Raw genomic sequence first — 20,835 nt, 5'->3', positions numbered from 1 at the left:
GCATGGACAGTGGGGATAAGATTATAGGTTTTGTCGCTTGAGGATAGAGGGATGAGATTTCAGTTTGACAGAGAGAAGAAGAATGGGGTGATAAAGCATCGATGAAACGGATAAAGAGGAACGAAAATGCGAAGGGACAGTGTGTGGAAGGAAGAGGGATGAATGGCTAAGTTAAAAAGACATACAGAGTAAGGAGGCAAGTGTGTGTTCAGGGGTCAAAAAAAGGAGTGAGGGCGTAAGAAAAAGACCGCGGTTGCATGAAAGGGTGGATAATGGAGGTAGAGCAGGAAAATGAATGCGTACCGTCAAGAGAAATGTAGAGGAATATTTAGTGAATGCACAAGGGTGAGCAAAAAGATGGAGAAAATGGGGTGATGGACTTCTTGGCCAAACACATTATGGGGACATAATGTTAGGAGAGATGAAGGGTAGATGGGTGATAGAAGTGATAAAAGGTTAAGAGAGAGAAAGTGGCTGCAGGGAATGGAACAAAATGTAGTGGGTAATGTCGAAAGTCCATCCTGAAACACGAAATGATGGACACGGATAAATAGAGAACACTTTCTTTTAACTGTGGAACAGGCTAATTCCTGGTCAACAATCCAAGACCTCATCTGTTTTTGTTTTGCACACTAATAACATTCAGTACTAGTGGAGGGCTATGTGGTGAAGGAGAAGTGAAGGTTGGAGGATATGAGACACATATGGGAAAGGGGGGACATGGAGAATAAGGATAGATGATGATACTGGGACCGGGATGGTGGGTACAGGTCAGATGGAGGTGCGATGTGACGGGGAAAAGGGAGGTGGATAAAAAGGATAGAGGGATAGAGGGGTGAAGGACAGGCTAACCACAGGAGCAAAGTGATCTTTATGGATAAAGAGGTAAATGCCAAATGCAGATGTATGAAACTCTGAAGAGGTGGCTGAGATAATGATTGGCTTACAAACATGTAACTGCTACTTTAATGCAAAAAAATGTCAAGATGAAACTACAGCACAAGAAGGATGGGGTGCTGTGGTAGAAAAATAGAACACCAAAAGGTCATTGGAGACACATAAATATAGACATTAATAATCTTATTACGTGTGCACGGTGCTGAGGGAGTGTCCAAGGGAGTCCTGAAGTGGTCCTCCTCGCACACACACACCACAGATCCTTCCTCTTCTGCAACACTGTTGGCAGGGCAGGGAAAACACTCCTGCTGCCTGGAGGACATCTTGTAGGATCCAGGGGGACATGCTGCAGAAGAGAAACAGAGAGAAATACACATCAGATATGTCCAAAAATCCTAACAAGGGAAATCCCATTGAAAGGACATTTATGTACATTAAATAAATCCCACATTCTTGCAAAAAAGATGGTTTAAAAAAAAAAAGGATACAAGAGGTTGTTATCTTAAGGTCTTTTCATGGTTATTTAAAGGACTTTAATACCACTTATGCATTTTCACTTGTTTGCATAGAAATACCACTATTCCATTTAGCACAGCAGTATTTTACAGCCTAAGGAAAAAAAGCTCTTCTAAGACATGACAGAGAGAATTATGAATGAATGGAGAGGGAGTGTGTGTGTGTGTGTGTGTGTGTGTGTGTGTGTGTGTGGAGGAGGAAGGGGGGTGCACATCCACACAGAAGCACACACACAAATGGATAGGATTATGGGGGAAAAGACGACTTTGGCTAAATCCATCTGACAAACCCATTACGTGTGATCAGTGGTCTTGGCAAATGACATCAAAGACTGCTGCTGCTGGACTGAACCAGCCAAGCAAAACAACACAGGCTTATTTACTGGTGGTTTTTAAATATCTCCTCCTGCACAAATGTGGAGCAATGCTCCTGGAGAAAGAATGTGGTCCAATATTCGCCCGGGACATGGGGTAGAGTCTGGCTCATATACTTCCACATCTGGGCTAATTCTGCCTATTAGCTTCCAGTGTTGCCCGACAGCCAGGAAGACTCTCAGTGTGTGCCAGAAATTGTGGGATTGGTTGTTGGATCAGACAGCTATTCTGATTTGGGTCGGACTCAGCCCAAGAAACAAAGTATAAACGGAGCCGGATAAAATACAGAAATGTGGCCCTAATATTTAGTGGAATGATTTTTCTATGTGGGAAGAACTTAGAGTTGCAACACAGGAGGACACACACCATGTAAGAGAAGCTTAGTGTTGTGTGTGTGTGTGACAACACACGGCGCATTAACACACAATTCACAAATGCACAGAATAAAACAGGTTCTTTTACACTCTTCCACTATGCAGTTTCATTTTCCACTTGCCGTGCCTTTGTAGCAGGTGATAATGGGTGTGAAATCAGGCAGTCAGCTTCTGCTCGATGCTCCGGCCTCATTTCTTCTGAGACTGTATTCTAAACCGCAGGTCCACATTAACAACTCCTGGTATGCACTCTCCTTTCATTTTTCCTCTCTGCCCTGCATTCCCTTTACTCTGCTATTACATCTCTCTCTTTTTACCCCCTTTCCTACTCTTTAAACATGGTCTTTTCTTCTTTGCTTTGTATTCTCATCTCTTCTCCTGGTCACCCATTCTCATATTTCCTGAATTTGACTTCCCTTTTCTCCCTCCCTTTCAATTAAAAGAGCATAAACTCCAGCAGACTAGCCTTTCGTGTGCGTTATTAACTCCCCAGATTTGAGAAGCGCGAGCGATATTTAGACTGAACCAGCTATTACCTCATTATTTAGTCATGGCTTCTTGTCACTGTGGGTGTTTTCTATGGGAGATGGGGATCGGTTTTGGCTGGACTCATTACCATTGATTGACATATCTATTCAATATTAAGTATGTGTGTCAGTGTGGAGTAAGCATAACTTGAGATCACAGAATATGGCAGTGTTTAAGTTAAATAAGTGATAGGAAAATGAAGTGTGTTGATAAACAAAAATTAGAGCTAAAGATTTGCATTACTCAAAACATGAGTTAGTTCCAACAGGCAGACAGTCATCTGAGTTTATGATGCCCTGAACTGTGACTTAAAACCTAGTGATGTCGTTAACGTTAGCGCCACTAATCAAGGCTCGGCCGTTTCTTCAACTCAAAATATGAGAAATGGGGAGTGGACTTCAGGGGTGAGCCTAAACAGTGAGTGGCGCTTCCTGCAGCAGGCCAGCAGAGCATCTCGCCCACCTGTGTGCTGTAATTGCACTGAATTAGGCTGCGTCATCCAGAGAGGCAGACCCGTGTATAAGAGCAAGTGTGAAAAAGCTGAGGTGCACACGGCACAAGTCTGTCATTCCGAAATTCATTTATAAACATCCATCAAGGAACAAGAACAATAATTAAGAGGCGTCTGTTATCCTTTTACTCAGCCACTCTTACAAAGCACACACACAAAAGGCCTGCAATCACACATTGATTAGCAGGCACAGCCAGCCTCTCCTGGCTTGGACAAGCGCGAGTATGTTTTTCACTCACGTGCATGTGTGCATACCTCTTGAGTTGCGTATGCAAGGCTGTGAGACGCTTGTAATCGACTTTCTAATGTCTGTCATTACACAGAGAAAAGCCTCTCGCTTTCAGATCACAGCACAGCCAAGCATGGGAACAACACAAACACACACACACACACACGCCCTGTCAAGCAGCACTGGAGTAAACTCTTTGTTCCTGATGGTGCGGCCACCGTTCCCTCACCACGCCAAGAACATCAAGCGTGAATAAGCGCCAGAATCATGGCAACATTATGCATTGATTTATGAGACCAGAAATGGATTTTGCATTTTCTACCCATCATGCTTAAAAGCAGGCTAGCCGTATTCGTAGCTGGCCGCAACTACGACTTATCTCTTCAATTCAGCGTGGGTACCGATTTTGCCAGCTCACCTTGGAAACGTGTGTCTAATGATATGGTGTATCAAGACAATATGTGCAGCTCAGATAACAAAAGGAGCTGGCTTCGGACGCTGCCCATCACTCTCTTCGCAGGGCTGTCAACAATCAATGCCAGGCAAGGTCACGTCAGTCAAAATGGGCTAGCAGCCATCTGCCAATGGGAGAATGTGGATTTTCTAAAATGCATGAAGCAGTAAAAAGAAGCAGACTGTGTGTGTAAGGAAGACCACTCCAATAATTAGAAAACATGTTTTTTTTTTTTTATCTCTTCTTTGCATTTTCATTGCCAAGGTATGCAAGTTAAACTGGAAATGAGTGTGTCAGCGAGAGAAAGGGAGTGGGGGTGGTTGGAGAAATAGAGAGACAGAAGGAGAACTCTGCCAGGACAGCTGGCAAACCAACTGATCAATTTGTCCTATGTGTCGACTGGGAGCCTCGATTAAAAGGAACATGGCAGCACACACCCATACACACACACACACACACTTATTATTTCAAGGTGTAATAATATAGATATGCAGCGACATGCCAACTCTTAGAAGGAATGGAGGATGGAGCAGGAGACCAACTGCAGCGAGGGATTGTTAGGAGAGACAGAGACACCGACAGCCAGACAGATGGCGTGTGAGAGACAGAAAGACAGTAGGCTACATACTGTATGGAGAAAAGACATTAAACGGGGACAGAGATAGACCCCTTCAGCTTGACAGATAAAGCCAGAAAAACAGATAAGCACGCACATAAAGCATACAGATGAGAACAGTGAGTGACACTATGTCATGTAGAGTGGGAATATATGCAACAGGAGCACTCTCTGAGATATACTCACTATGAGGCTGTTGGTGGTAGGATTAGAAGCAGGAAAGGAAAAACTGGGCATCTAATCAGATAAGTGAAGATTTGATACATGCCAACGGTTCTGACATCTAATGAATTAAAGGCTTTAAGAATCCACATTTCAACAAGGTCACAAATGAGTTTTGTCTTTGTGGGAGGATTCAATTTATACTTTGCCCTTCTCTTCCCTTTCTTGTCTCTAACCTTAAGCATGCCCATTAATAAATCATTGAACACTTAACACAATGAATCTGAGTAATGAATTGTTTCTTTGCCTCCCTGACAGCACACATTAATTAATATTAATAACACTAAAAAACAACAACTTTGCTTTAGACACACACACACACACACAATAAACTTACCCAAAAACATCCAAATCAAACAACAGAAGAGAAACCAAATGACATTGCCAGTGGTTTGTAATTTCATCGTTTCTTTGCACTGGGTTAAAATGTCTTACCTGTATTTGCTGTATTTTTGCAGAGGTTTACAAGGCATGCAACAGAAACTGGCATGAAAAAGAGATACAAGGGATTTCCAGCAGGTAGAAATCAACAATTCAAGGAGCTGTAATTTAGATCAATGCCCTCTATGTGGGTGATGTGGAGTTTGATGCTAATTCTTTCAGCTAGTAGGCAGCTTTAACATCCCAAAAAATGATTCTCATTACCACCAAACTGCTTTGAAGGACACACACACACACACACACACACACACACACACACACACACACACCAGATCAGACAGGATGGAGTTTGAAAGAAATGACCGCTTGGTTCGTTTTAAGTATTTCAGAACATTAAATCGTGTCGAGAAAAAAAAAAAGAGAAGGTTATTGAGTTCAGATGAGTCTAAAGTTGAGCATTTGGAATTGCACTTAACAGGAATGAATTTGAAGACATATGGACTTGAACCACAACAAGGGAGAAAAAGTGTTTAACAATATTAACTACAGTATAAATGTAGAAAAAAATTAAAAAGCTGTGCAGGTTGTTAAAGCAACAGCATATATTGTATATTATTAATGCCTCATCTCCAGTGTTGTGAAACACAGTTTTTCACGTTAGAGCAATGACTACCTTCTGTCTGCTGAAAGAGAAAATTAAACATTCAAAGCGCTCTGAGAAAGCAGATCCCAGTTGTCAATACTAGCAAGAGTGCTCTTCTGTTTTGTATAAGTATCAATGTTCTGTAGCAAAAAAACAAAACAAATGACAAATGAGTGCAGAGGCCTAGAGATCAGTAAACCCTTAGAGAGTCGTCTGCCTCTGTAATGACTAAAGTAGTGCACAATAAAAACCTGCTTTAACAAAAAACATTTTCTCCCAGTAGCAAAACACATGAATATAAAAGTCGCGAGACAGTGATATTTGGATTGAATAACGGTATCAAATCTTCAATCATCAGCCTTTGGTTTCTGCCGTTCTAGACTGACATTAAGTGACTGATGAAAAAAGCAATTTTGTGACACTTTCCATGGTTTGCTTTTTTGGAGACAACAATTTTCTTTTGTGCTACACGCCGTGTCATAACCTGTCTGCATGTCTAGCTGCTTTAAAGATATAACTAAGCCCTGAATTACAGCATAAATCCTGTTATTAGCTCAAAGTAAAGACCTCATTCAGGTCCACCCACTGACTGGCTGCTGCCTCACAGTGTAATCAGGGAGAAACCTCAGAGCCGTGCCATTCAGGTCAACGCTTTGCTTTATTATTTTATTCACTGTTCTGCCCTGCTAACCGCAGACTGACATCACACAAAGAACACAGGAGGATAACTGTCGAACAATGCCGCCAGGGGGTCTTAATGTCAGCCGCGCCGCGTACGAGCTTTCCGGTGGACACGTGTAATTCTGCCAGCGGAGACACGTCACACAGTGGCAGGGATGCGCTGTGACAGACACGTACGAAAGCACACAATTTCACACAGCTGCATGAATGCAAGCGCCCACCGCTCCCATTCACTGGATTTTTTCCCCCCCTCACACAGACATACAACATTTAACAATAGTGGTTACATCACAGAACAGACACAAAGAGCTGTCTTGTTACATCACAGCACCAAAGGGCCCAGTCTTTTTCAGACACACAGTGCAGCACACGCAGACAAATAAACACTAATACACCTGAACCAGGGGAACAGCTAACAGCGATGCATTCACACTCTTAGATACGGGTACTTCCGCATACCTCAAACGCAACATGACACACACACACACACACACACACACACACACACACACACACACACACACACACACACACACACACACACACACACACACACACACACACACACACACACACACACACACACACACACACACACACACACACAGAGTGAAAAAGACAGAACACCAAGGGAAAAAAATGAGTTGCTGCTTTTGGCTTCTACCTGTGAAAATCAGTTTGTTGGTTGTGATGAACAGAGTTTACTTATATTAGCATTTATGAGTCATAATAAATGTTCCCCATCTGAATATCATGTCTTAAAAAAAAAAATGATCAGAAAGAACAAAAACAAAAGTGGAAAATTACCTTTTGTTGGCAAACTGTGGGGAAACACTCTCCAAATACTCAGCAGTGTTGACATTTCGTATGAGTTGACAGAGTTTACAGCCACTCGGTGACGCTGTACTTGGGCATTTAGCTGAATGTGGTTTGTTTTTGTTAAATTATGTTTGTCATCTTTGCAGAAGTATGGATGTAATCTGCTCAATGGAATGACTGAGATAAAGGTTACCACTACAGGTAAAAGGTAAGTATACACAATAATAATAACAAATGAAAAACAGATGAATGAAAACATCTACTAGATGGGAAATATACAGTAAGTATACAGCTATCCAGTGGTAATAGAGCCATTTCAGATTGTTTATGTGTTATGTTATGCTTGTTTAGAAATGTGAGCAGCATGTGGTAAAATCAGTTTGTCTTTTCTGTGGGTGTTAGTGACAGCTACCTGAAGTCCTATAATGAAATGATAAAACAAACGAAAAATGCAATCTATCTCGAAATCATATCATATAAAAATTCACATGAGTGGAACAGGCAGATGGATCTCTCTATTTTATGAACACACACCGACTCACTGCGCTGAGCCGCTGACATTATAAAGCAACATACACAGAAGTCAATCACTGACTGTTGACAGAGCTTCCACCATTCTCTCTAATACCCGTGTCACTTTGACGTTTACCTTTCTCCCATCTCATCTTCCCAAATAGCTGTTGGCTGCACCGTGCCAAACCACCACCCCCCACCACTCTCTCACACACACACACACACACACACACACACACACACACCATGTTTGTTCTCTGCCATCCTCCCTCTGTTTTTCGGTCCATTATTCGCCGTCTCTACTTCTGCTCGAGCTATCATTTTCACAGGGTATATCAGAGGCTGGCGAACAAAAGAATGAAAGAGAACAATTTCAGGACACCATCACCTCCTCATCTCACAGACACACACCCTCATTGCATTTCAATTCCAGGTATTTAACTTGTGTGCCCTACGTAAGACAATAAACACATATTGTTTGAGGGATGAAACTCAAGGATAAGCTGTGCTCTTTAACTTTACGTCTCGTGCTCTTTTTTTTTTTTTTTTTTTTTTTTGGATGCGTGGGTTTTACAAACACATCGCACATTTAAGACTCCTGGAATGGGAACCACATGCAGGTGATCGCAATTCTAATTGAAGTCAAAACAACAGTCCTATTGGGAAATCATCAGCTTGGGCCTCAAAGCTTAGTCTCTCATTGTGACACCTCTAAAGTCTGGCCTCATGCTTTACAGCCCAACTCTGACACTGTCAAACGTCACTTTAATAGTGACACTCAAACTGTGGGATCAGCAACCTTGTACAGTGGACAATTTGTTGGAGTGTGCAGCGTATTTCCTTCCCCTTGTGTGTGATGGATGGCTTCCATTTACTTCAACCTCATAGCAATTTATTTATGTCCAAGCTTCTCCTAGCTACTTAGCACTTGCATGTCTCAAAATGCTAATGTGCATGCAAACACCCTCTACCCTACAAAAAGACACAGCTGTCTAACAATCCAAAATCAGGCAGTAAAGCTGAACGATATGAAATCACTGCTCTGGCTGACAGGATGGACACAAGGAGGAAAAGAAAAAGAAAATGGTTGAGGAGGCAGGTGGAGGGACAGGTAAATACTGTAAACTAATATCCATCATCATCACAGACAGACCACAGGATGCAGAAGAAGATGGGTAGTGAATGTTTGTGTGAGCATCTCTACTGCATGTGCATCTGAGCAATAGAGGGGAGTGTCCCCATCATTTACATTATAATCATATCAGTCACAAGTCAGCAAATATGTTTGCATGTGAATGTCAGGCAATTTCGGATCGAGCGTGTGCAAAATGAGATTGAATGTTCCACTATTTTTTAACAGTTGTGTGTGTGTGTGTGTGTGTGTGTGTGTGTGTCTTTCCTCTCTGTCATACCTCACTAAAATGCAATTCCTCCATCAAACCTAGAGCGAAGATAGCTTAGGTAAGAGAAGTAATATTGATTTGTAATGCTGCTGAAGGTTATACACACAGCAGCCTTTTAGACACTTACATCTCTCCCCATTTGTGATGGCAATATGTAATGTCATTCTTCACAGATTCCAATTTTTCCATGTATAAAAATGCATCAAGTGAGTGTCTAGAGTATGTCCGTACTGTGAGAGTGTTATATATGACAAGTGCAGAAAACGTACTGACAAAAAACCCTGTCAGTCGACACCCCAAGAGCTCGACTCTGTGAAAAAAGTAGCTAATGTGTTCGGTCCAGATGCTAATTCCCTGTGACACACGTGGCTACATCTTACATTTTCTCAACATTTAATAACATATGCAAGGAGAAGCTAATCACATTCACTGATGATATGGAATGCAGAGGAGAGGCTTTTTTTTTCTTGCTCACCCCTTTATTTGTCTACGTGTCTGTATGTATTAAATATAGCCTGGTTATGGAAATTAACGAGAATAATCTTCAGCCTGCAGTCTGTTGTGACACAGATTTCATTTGATTCGCCTATTCAAATCTGCCATGTGAACTTGAATGAGTCTGTCCTCCTAATGGCATTCCATTTTGATGTGCCTCATCTGAATCAGCCATTTTCATTAAGACTCTGACCCAGATATAGATGATTCGGCCTGATAAATTTGATTCCTAAAAATGTAGACAGATGAGCACTGCTGCATATCCCTAAGTATAGCGGAGGATGGGAGAATGTGGGGAGGGGGAGTGGAGAGCAGTTCATTCAATCTAACATCTTGTCACATTCTTAAACAAGAGGAGGTCAAGGGTAATCAGCTCGCTTCTGAACCCTGCAAGACACACGTATTAGAGTAATTTAAGAGTACTGGGGGGGAAAAAAATGCATATCTGCATGTGCCCGCGTGTGGGGGCCTATAGGAGAGCTCTGTGCATCTTTTTTTCCCCAGCATATTAGTGCATAATGTGTCAGGATGAAAAAAAGAGCATGCAGCAAAAGTATTAGAGGTGCATATGCTCATTGAAAACATCTCCTGAAAGCCTATTGAAAAGGTACAGCCACCTGCTTAAACCAGAAACCCTATTCCAATACAGACTTAAGCATATATTGTGTGGAGCGTTGTAATATTTTCGTCTTTTAACGATGTAAATACATCCAACGATATATTAGAAAAATCTATTTAAATAAAGCAGCTCAACCACCTAGTAGTGCCACAAGGTACAGGTTCAAAATGAATTAGTCAAGAGAAACCGTCTCAATCCAACGTAACCTTTTTTTTAATAAGCATTATTAAATGTGAAGCTATTGCATTGGATTACATCATTCATGGCTTTTTCCTTGTTTTGCTCTGCCAGCACATTATATACAAATGAGACTCACTTCTGACATTTGACTTTTGATTTCTCTCTTTCTCTTTCGATATATCTATACAGATATATCTATTTATAAATTAATAAATAACTATCGATCCAGGGCAATTAGGGGTTACATCTCAACTGCCATCGTCTCCAGAGAAAACTGCCAAACAATCAGTCCACTCTTCATGCATAGAAAATGTTGAATTATGTATTTAAAACCCTAGATTTGGTTCTGTACAATAGCTGTGACATTGTGCACATACACATTTTCTAACAAGAATTAAATAAATACTGCAACAGGCCTTTGTGCTCTGCAGTTATTTTAGTCACAATGAAAACACTCTACGTGTGTTCAGGCTGTATAAGTGTAAGTTGGTTGGGTAAAAACAATGGCACTTGAGGGTTTGTGACCCACATACATTTGTCTCCATTAGTGCATAAATACGACCTAAAATGTGATCAGAGTTTCAAGGGTACACAATTGAACAAATGAGAAAACGTTTCACTTGTCTGTGTCACTTGCCAAAATATTAAACTTATTCTGCTTTAACTATTCTTCGGTGGGAGGACTTTGGTGCTTAGGGTCACCGTCTTTCTGCTGATCCACTTTTTGTTCAGAGCTGTATTGCCTTTACATTTTCGACTTGACTTTGTTTTGTCCAGCTCATATCTAATCGTATCTACATCAAGAAGGAAAAATGTTCTGGTCCTCTGTGATGGAATGAGTCTCATTCGAGCCAAAAGTTCTCATCCTCCCATAGAACATTCTTTTATCCAAGTGACCATGAACGGACTTAACAGGAAACAATGTTCTTTTTGGAGAGTAATTGCTTCCTCATTTCAACTCTGCCATGCAAATCACTCTTGTTCAATATTATTATCCTAGACACTACCCTGTGGCTCCTTGTTTCCGCACCTTACTTTTAATGTGATCTTTGTTGATCGACCACTCCTGGAGAAGGTAATAATGGTGAAGAGCTCACCGAATAAACAACCTTTAACGACATAGGTTTGTAGTTGTGCAGCATAGCGTTCAGTTACCCATCTAAGGCAAACATAATCTCAGCTCATCATCCATTCTCTGCAACATTTAAGATCCGGGATCCCTGATGCAAAGGTATTACAAGCTGAAGGGATGCAGAGATGGATGGTGACAGTTGTACGAGGTCACTTGGACCATAAGGCTGATTAAGTGTTTTCACTAGAGAGAGCGGAGTCATGGTCAGAGCATATGACAAAATGTTTTGGGAGGATGTGTATATTGCGTGGATGTGTGTGTGAGTGTTTATGAACACAAGACCCCATGTGATGAAGAACAGTTGGTCTATCAAGGAGATGGATGAGGTGGGTTGAATCTCCAATCCCTCTTGCCCCCCCATCGGTTTTAATGGCTCAGCTCCGGGATCAGGGATCAGAACACTCATACATAAACATGGGCATAACACATTTCAAACGTGTAGGGCTCATCATTTCTGGCTCTTACTGATTGATTACTGATGATGTTTTTAAGAATATCAATTTAAACTGATTTTCACCACGATTACACGTTGCCCAACATCCAAAGAGGACTGTCGGATGCTGCACAAACACGGTTTACAGTCAACCAGGTCTTCTACTGACAATCACAGATCAGAAATTGTTCCTCCTAATGACAAGTGAAGGGAAAAAATGTGGTGGGAGGGAATGCAAATGAGCTGTTGATTATGCACCAGAGTTGTTTCAGAAAATGTTTTAAAAAGTTTAAAAAAAAGAAAAAAAGGAGCAATTGCATTATTCATTTGCACAGCAAGTGGTATGTCTAAAATCTGATTTTCCACTGGAATTTCTCTATTATGGATGTTTGTATGTAATTTTCATCAAAAATTGAATAACTGAAGTTCCCAAACTCTAAAATGACACAAAGTGATTTGCTGTTTTGTACCCCTGGGCTTTAACACATTTAAATAAAAGATATACATACATTTGTGCAAACAAATATAATAGACACGAGTTTATTGATCTCCGAGGGGAAAATCACGCATCCATTGTACCTTTGTTCAGTGAAAGCTTCCTCCTGAGCAGCCATTTCATTAAGACAGCCAAGATAGTGTCATATGTTTATTCATTACTGTGCATATGGATATACACTGTACACATCCATATATTCACCACCCGGGGGTACAAAGTTCTTTGAAAAGTCTAACCCAGTCCTGGAATTACACTGTCAATTTTGAGCTGATGCATCATTAAAAAAAATAAAATTCATACACAGTTGCGATCCAAATACACACAAACATTCTAATATAGATGCACCGAGATGCACATTCACATCAACAATTAACGCAGTTTAGTTCGCCTGCTGTTTAAATTAAAAATGAGGCCTTTCAACACAATCAGGGGGCCGCAATTAAGCTGTGAAGGTAAAGCGGCTTTGACCTTGTTGTGTAATTAACAGACTCGTCTTTCATTAATCCCCACCACCCATCCATTCCCACCCCAATCTTCCTCCCCTGTATCCCTTCGTTCACTCAATATGTCCTCCTTCTAAGCAGCCATTTAATTACGACATGCAAGATGGCGTCACCCCGAGTCGGGGGACAGAAGTCAAACAATTAAGAGACACAAGAAAAATAAATAAATGAATAAACCGCAGAAGCAGGGGCACAAGTGTTTTATTTGTTTGTTTACCAAAAATGTTGTTTCTGTTAAACCTTGTAACCAGTCGCTGACTCAAATCATCCCAACACTCATTGTGTCAACCATTTCTTAAATATTTTACTCAACAGCCATCTAAAATATTAATCTATGAATGACTAATTGTTTATGCTTAAAAGGATTTTCACTATACTCTGAAGGCAATCTGGCTCTTGGCATCATCGAGCACACAGACTTACACACACACACACACACACACACACCAAGATCTCTCAGAATGCTCTACCAAGGTCTTAGCTTTGTATTATGGTCCAGACACTGTAGCATGTGGAGAAAGAGTGAAGCAGACATTGAGTCATCGAGTACAGTGACTCAAAAAGTATTACATTGCATGTGTGCGTGCAGTGGGTGTGTGTCCACTTGCTGCTTTTGTGTGCATCCTAGTCTACAAGGGTCACAGCACGCCATATATAGAGCCGAGAGATGTTACAATCTGTGCCTAAAAATAGATTTTATTGCCTGAAACCAAATGCTCAAAGCAAGCGGAGAGCGGCTAAAAAGAATCATGCTGCACGGGCAGATGCGACAGACGTTCTGAAACCCACTTTACTGTGCCATTTACTACCTCACTTAGTGCTGTCAACAACTATTGCCATGCAAAAAGCGGAGAGCCATGGTGAGTCTCGACTTGAAACAGGTAGGAGAAATAGAGAAACAGGTGGCTGGAGACTCCCCGCACAGTCAGATTGTACTAAAATGTCTTGATAAACAGTCACTAGGAAAGACTGTAGAGTTTGGACTGACAAGGATATGGCAATGCAGCAAGAGCACATTTGTTTGATCACTGCAAGGCGTGTGGTATAATATTTCAATGTACAAGTGCAGGACACTAGGGTGATCTAAAATAATATATGCATAAATGTTATTAGCTTCTAATTAAAGACCATCCATCCTTAATCTATCCCAGTCTGGAAGTTTTAGTTATCAACACAATAGACACCGAGTTGTGCACGTAATGTCAAACATCCACTGTCGCATGCTCTTGTCTTGCTAAATTAGCTCCAAGTCAAACATGCATTGCTGGTAAATCAGGCTCGACAGACAGCCTGCTGACAAACCAGCTGCTTAGAGGCACAACTGGCAGTGGCTGATGTTAAGATCTACTGACCAGACTGCCACAGTGCTCGTCCTAACGCGAGCAGAGCAGGCAGACATTCACACCACAGTGGCTATCAGCACCAGTTATAATCACACTGACACTAGGCGGTTCAGTTAAACTGTGCTGCACATCCACAGCTCAGCTGCCAACGTGTTCCTCCACTGCTTCTGCAGAACTTTATTAGAAAGAGATGCTGTCAATGCTGTGTTGCTAACTATAATGTATTCAAAAGTGAATGCTGGATGAATATATGTTCACTGGAGATCAAAGTCTTCAGTGCCTGAGATAAATATTCACAGTCGAAGGAAATTTCTGCGCAACATGTAACAACACAAGGAACATTTAATACATTTGTCCATTTATTCCTTAATTCTGTTAAACATTTCCGAAAGCAGCGAAGCTTCTGCTCGACTCACGTTGTGAACAGACAAATATTCATTAGCTGACCGAAAACCTCTAAAGTGAGACCTCATTGAGGCACTGACCAAAGCAGAAAGGCCTGTGAGATACTGAGTGTTACAGAAGCCTCACCTGCTTTTCCGATCACAAATTCCAGGAAATGGTCCCATCGTCACACAAGCCTTTGGAGCTGGACAGCATTGTAAAACCCCATTTGCGTATTTGGTCTTCAACTACAGACTTTGTATGACTCATGCAGTATGGCACTGAAAAGGCTCAAGTTTATTCTCTGACTGCCTTGTTACTGGTGCTGTGAGGGAAAAGGCCAATTATCTAAATAAAGGGCCATGTAGAGGCAAGTTACTTAGCAACTGGCCACAACTGCAGCTAAAACAGTACAATCGCTAAATATATACTTTTTCCTTTAAAATACTCCTAAGTACATGCAGCATTGTCCCTGATGACATCAGTAATGACATAATGTTTTACTTTTAAAAATGATTAAAGGAAACGGACACAAATCATAGCTTATAAGTCATTCCCCGGTTATTCTGAGCTATAGTTTAGGTTTATTCAAACTTCTTTTAAGAACTTGACTGGCTAAAGTCTAATGAAGAGCACACAAGCTGTCCACACTGCTGTCACTGACATACTGTAGGGCAGTTTTGGCCCAAAGAATGGGCTACTCCTCACATGTCCACACCAAACAGCTTAACGCGTTAGAAAATGGCCTTAAAGCCAAAGAGACTTTAAAATGAGCTCTTTAAAATGTCTTGCAAACTAAAAATATAAAAACTGTTTGTTTAAACCTCTGATTTTGCGCAAACAAGAATAAACTCTTCCACACAGTGTATAAAGATGACAGAGGTCATGGAGGGAGAAGGCAAGACAAACTACCAGCATTATTTAGCTGTTGCGTAGGAGTGTTGTGTGTGTGCAAGTGTATCGATTTGTCCGTCCCCTGGAGCGCTGTAGTAACATCCCTCCCTTTGCATTTGTTTTGCTTTGTTTTCACTCACTCAATCCCTGCTTTCCTGTTGGCTGACACCCTCCTCACTTGGAGCTCTCCATTGCTGGGAGGCAAGCCGAAGTGGACTGCGAGTGTAGGAGTGTGTGTGTGTGTGTGTGTGTGTGTGTGTGTGTGTGTAAGCAGAGATGTTCAATATAAACCTCTCGCTGCATTTTTTAACTAAGCCTCACCGTGAGGGCACTGCTGTAAGAAAAGGCTACAGTGATTACTATACAGTTCAAGTCCTTGTTCTTCATACAGCTACAACTGTGTGCAGTATTGATCCAACACCACACTTCTTAGTGATTTACTTTGGGATAGTGCTGTACTCTGTACACACACACACACACAAAAAAGGATGATAATTGCAGTACATTAACACATTATTGAGTCTTCCCATATTGCGTTGAGATATGTGCAACGAAATGACAGCGCTCAACTAGAGCTCTGGCAGGGAAAATGAACCTTTCCAGAGTTTCACATTTTCTCTCATGTTCACGCTTCTCTGCGCCATTATCATTGTGTAACTTCAGAAAGATGTTTCCGCTCTCCTGTGTTTAAGCCAGGGTACTGCACACGTTACAGTGCTTCAGTCCCAACCTTTGGTCAATTGCCCCGTGAAGTGTTTAAATAACTGCAAAACACGTGGAATCTGCTCGAGTCGCTGGCCTCTCATTCAAAAGCAAAAGGCTTGTCCATTTTTTGTTACTGGCAACAAATCCCATGCAAAGATCAAACACAAGAATGAATTTACTTTACAGCTACCCTGTCATGTCTCCATTCCTGCGGGAGATGTAACCCTAGGGTAAGGAGTATATGCTTTTAAAATACTAAAACCTTCTCCAAATCAGCTGGACACTGTAGTTTACTTTATGAAGCACTACACAAACCAGTGTTTGGTCTGACCATAAAGACTAAAAATATATTTCTGTATTTTGGCACATCTAGTTTGCAAGTGTTGGATGTTTAGTCTTTGTGGGTTTCAGTAATTTCAAGGTCTGTTCACAGCTTTAGTAGACAGGCAGACACTCTTCCGATGACTGCCCACTCAAGTCATCTGTGAGCTGTACTTGTCAAGCTTCAGCCTCTTTTTTGGAGTATTGTCGAGCTCTTTCCTGGAACAAATGTCTGAAATGCAGGTCCTGGTTATGCAAAGTGAAGGCCTCCGTGTGGTTCACTGAGCTCATTTAGAAACCCTGGGACTTAAGTCTTTGCTTCTTTATCCACACACAGACAGACACTCTCTTTTGACTGTACACCCCAGCCTTACTCATTGTCATCCTCCAACCCTTCCTGCACCTCTGTCATTCACACGCATTTATTCTGTCTCTACAAGTCCTTTCCCCTTCTCTTTTCCCCACTTCACACATGCAGAGTCCTGCTCTCTGCTGAGTCGTGTCCTTGTTACAGTCCTGCCTTTGGCACATCAGCCAGTCGTCCTCACGCACGGGGTCAACTCTGTTACACGACACTTCAAGCTACATGACGGGTTCAAGCTGACACAGGGGCTACAGACATCCCGAACAGAAGACAGGGACATTCTGTGATTTCCTGCTTTTAGCACATACAGTATACTGAGCATCTATTTGTTAATGTCCTCTTCTTGCTGTTATTTGTAGTTTATCATGTACGGTCTAACCAGTTGGTCAGGACACACTTACTAAAAAGGAAAAAGAACAACAGACGACGAAACAGAGCGAGCTATTAAAGCACTTGAAATATGTAGGGAATAAGAAGCAAACAGAGAAGCTGGAGAGACGAGAGGGATTTTATTAGAAGAAATGAAAGTATGAGTGCTTTCTAGCAGGGCCTGTTGGGTCACTGCTGGCAGTTTCTGCAGCAGGGCAGTCGGGGGTTTGCTTGCCAAAATATCTTCCCATCTGGACCTCAGCTCCTCCTCCTGCCCAGTGTTGTTCAGCATCGCTCTTTCGCTGACCTCCTCCGCCCACTCTCCTCCATCCCTCTCGTTCTTTCACCCCAACGCCACCTCTGTCCATCCATCTCTCCTTCCAACATGGTTTCTCTAGCTCGCCAACTCTCTTTCCTCCCACAACTCTCTCCATTAATACCTCTCACTATCTCTGTGCCCTGAGGAAAAAGCAGGGAGTAAGAAGGATCATTCTGACTCTGTGAGGAGCGTTAAAGATGGAAATATACAAACACACACACACACACACACACAGTCCTACTACTAGTCCACTGTTTATTAATTTGTTGGTATGCTTCCAGCTTCCTTGATAGCAAAAATGTACCTTTATAGCAGTTTGCTTGATACAATTTTCCTCTTGCAACCTGTCTGTAGGATAAAGTAAGTGTGCATGACACGGTTTGGTATCGCAAAAAATATTTACTGTGATAACATTGCAAGGTGAGTTTTACACAAATGTTACTAATAAATAATAATGATCCTTGTCGAACCTTTGGAGATTATATACTGAGTGCAGTGAGCGGTTTCCATAGTTATCAGGGAATCAATTGCAGTGTTATGGCTACACTGAGTTACACTGCACTGTGCAACACTAGCACCTTTTTGTTGTGGCTGGTTAAATAAAATCTTCTGCTGTTGTGGCCAGATGTCCGTCTTCTAAGATGTATTTTTGTTAATAATATTAAGATTTGATGTTGGTCAGGAAAAGCTATCCACCACCCCTAAGCTATCGATGACTTCTATGTGAAAAGACAACTCTTGTACAATTAAGTGGATGGTCCTGTCGCGTTTGGCCTGTACGGTGTTGCACATTACTTGATATTTTTCTTTCTTAATACCAGTAATGGTGTACTGAAAAATTTGGTTACGTGTGACACAATCCGTGTCACACGTAACCAACTTAGTAGAGCATATTCACAATAACGAAAAAAGCATCTCACTGAAATCCATGGTTACATTGCATAATTTCTTTACAAAGGGCAAAAATATGAACGTTCTTGAAATTGGTCAGATTCCTTGCACACTTTTTGCATTGACTTTGAGAGCTAATAAAACCACCGGTCTGTCCTCTCTGCTTTAGATGTCTCCAAGACTCCCAGGTATTGTCCGAGTCCCATCAGGAGATGGAAATTGATGTAATGGTTTACAATGATACAGCGTTGTATGGAAATAAAAAGATCCAACGCAGTCATGTTTCTACACAGGCAATTGCGTGTGGACTGGGGCTTGAGTTTTGTAAAAGAACAAAATGGGAAGCTGAGAAAGACATGAACAACTTGCTAGAGTTTGATTTGACACGACCACAACCTGGTCCAACTAAAGGGGATCAAACCCACTGGATTGGAATCCCTCCTCCGAGTTCAGCTGCTTGTAGAGATAAGGTGGCAGGGACAGAGGGGGGAGAGCGGTGAGGTGTAAGTGACTTAAGGGAGGGAGGGAGTGTCAGAGATGTAAGGATAAACGAAGGGAGCCACTAGAGACAGTTTTATTGTTTGGCTTGCAGGGTTTATAGCATGTAATGTTCCCTTTCTCTGTCTGTCAGTCTTCCCCCTTTGAATTTTCTCAGTCACACAGAGCAGTAAATGTAGACACACAGAGACAAATATACCTCCTGCAAGCACATTGCCAACTTTTATATGAAAGTCTAGTTTCTTTTCTGCCAAGTGTAAGATAGCAGTTTGTCACCAAGTGTTGTTATGTGGAGATTTAGGTGCACACATACACAGTGCCCGAAGCAGTGTTCGGGTCAGTTAGAGGCAGACGGATTTTTTAGAGGCTTCTTGCTGCATGTCAGGGGACAAAGTAAAACCTACAACAGCAACATCAGAGTGGAGGGAAAGAAATGTGTGATAGGAAGTTAGGGAAACCGTCAAAACTGACATGTACCAAAACTCTGTCCATGTTTTCCTGTGCTTTTCCTTCCTCTCCCTGTTCTTGGTAAAAAGCTGAAATAACGCAGTCAGAAAATGGTTCAGTCACAGTTATGCTTTCCCCTCCCCACGGCAATCATTTCAGTTACAGAAGGAAATGTATACGGAATTACGACTGCGATGTTATGAAAACGGATTCAGTAATTAACATTAAAGTCAGTAGCTGGAAGAGCAAATTAAAATATTATCACATTGTGAATACATTTTCATTTTAAGCATTGGGTGGAAGGAAATCTGACTTCTAGGACCTCAGCTGTTGCTCGTTTACATAACGCACTACCACCCACATGCATCCATCAACTTGCTATTTTGGGTTTTCTGCTATTTACATGCACACCAATTATTGCTGTGAACTGTAATCTGTGACAATAGGGTTAGGGTGTTTAAAAAAAAGAAGTGATACTGAATTTAAAGTTAATGGATGAAATAACTCCAAACCAAAGACATATTGTACTTGAAAAATGTGTGTTTTGGTTGGTGTCGAGTTGGTCCCATTATCAGCTGATATTGTAAACCGTGGAACGGGACTCATGTGATAGATGACAGAACTTACAAAGGCAGATTGTAATTAAAGTAAAGAGCCTACGTGGACTTTGAATAAGTGAAAGAATGAGTTGCTATTAAAGACTGGACTCTAAGACCAACATCACAACAGAATGACAATGATCTTATCAGGATTCAGTATTTCTATTAAAGGCTGGTGATACTGATTTTTATCTCGCCTCTTGTGGTTCAAATATGGGGAGTACATGTGTATGAATGGTAATAAACTTCTGCCCATCTTCCCTATGTTAATATATGTCTGATTCCAGCCTAAAAAGGCCTCAAGATGATGTCACAGTGTTTTGTCACATTTGTGATGTAAATGACATCAATTTTCTGATTTAGTAAACAACTAAACAACTCTTGCTTGGTCGTTTTAGCCCTCTTGCTGTACGAAGATTCGACATTTTCACATGCTCCTTCAAGAATTCACAAAAAAAACATCAAAATATGGATCGGTTTTCCATAAAAGCTTTGGCAATATCAGGCATTTTAGGCTACAATAATAACAATTATTTTTTGCACATACAATTTGTGAGAGATTCTGCAGTTCTCAGAGAAGGGAGAACGGTCAGTCTGTTACTGGAAAGACGCGAGGAGGAGAACTGGCAGCCACGGTACACATGAAGGAACAGTGACGGCCGAGCAGCTGGTAGGGCCAGAA

General features: G+C 41.5%; 1 protein-coding gene across 4 annotated transcripts in view; it reads right to left on the bottom strand.

Moving 5' to 3' along the window:
• Positions 1-20,835, bottom strand: part of LOC137122978 (ephrin type-A receptor 7-like) — a 133,938-nt gene that overhangs the window by 45,573 nt on the left and 67,530 nt on the right. For all 4 annotated transcript variants that reach the window (XM_067496293.1, XM_067496276.1, XM_067496284.1 and 1 more), the window contains exon 4: positions 1,088-1,243. In XM_067496293.1, the coding sequence (XP_067352394.1) occupies positions 1,088-1,243 (156 nt within the window). The remainder of the gene's footprint in view (positions 1-1,087; positions 1,244-20,835) is intronic.

This window comes from Channa argus, chromosome 1 (assembly GCF_033026475.1).
Source record: "Channa argus isolate prfri chromosome 1, Channa argus male v1.0, whole genome shotgun sequence".
In the NCBI taxonomy this organism is placed as follows: Eukaryota; Metazoa; Chordata; class Actinopteri; order Anabantiformes; family Channidae; genus Channa; species Channa argus.
The sequence above is the reverse complement of the archived record's forward strand: the minus strand, read 5'-3'. Positions and strand labels throughout refer to the sequence as shown.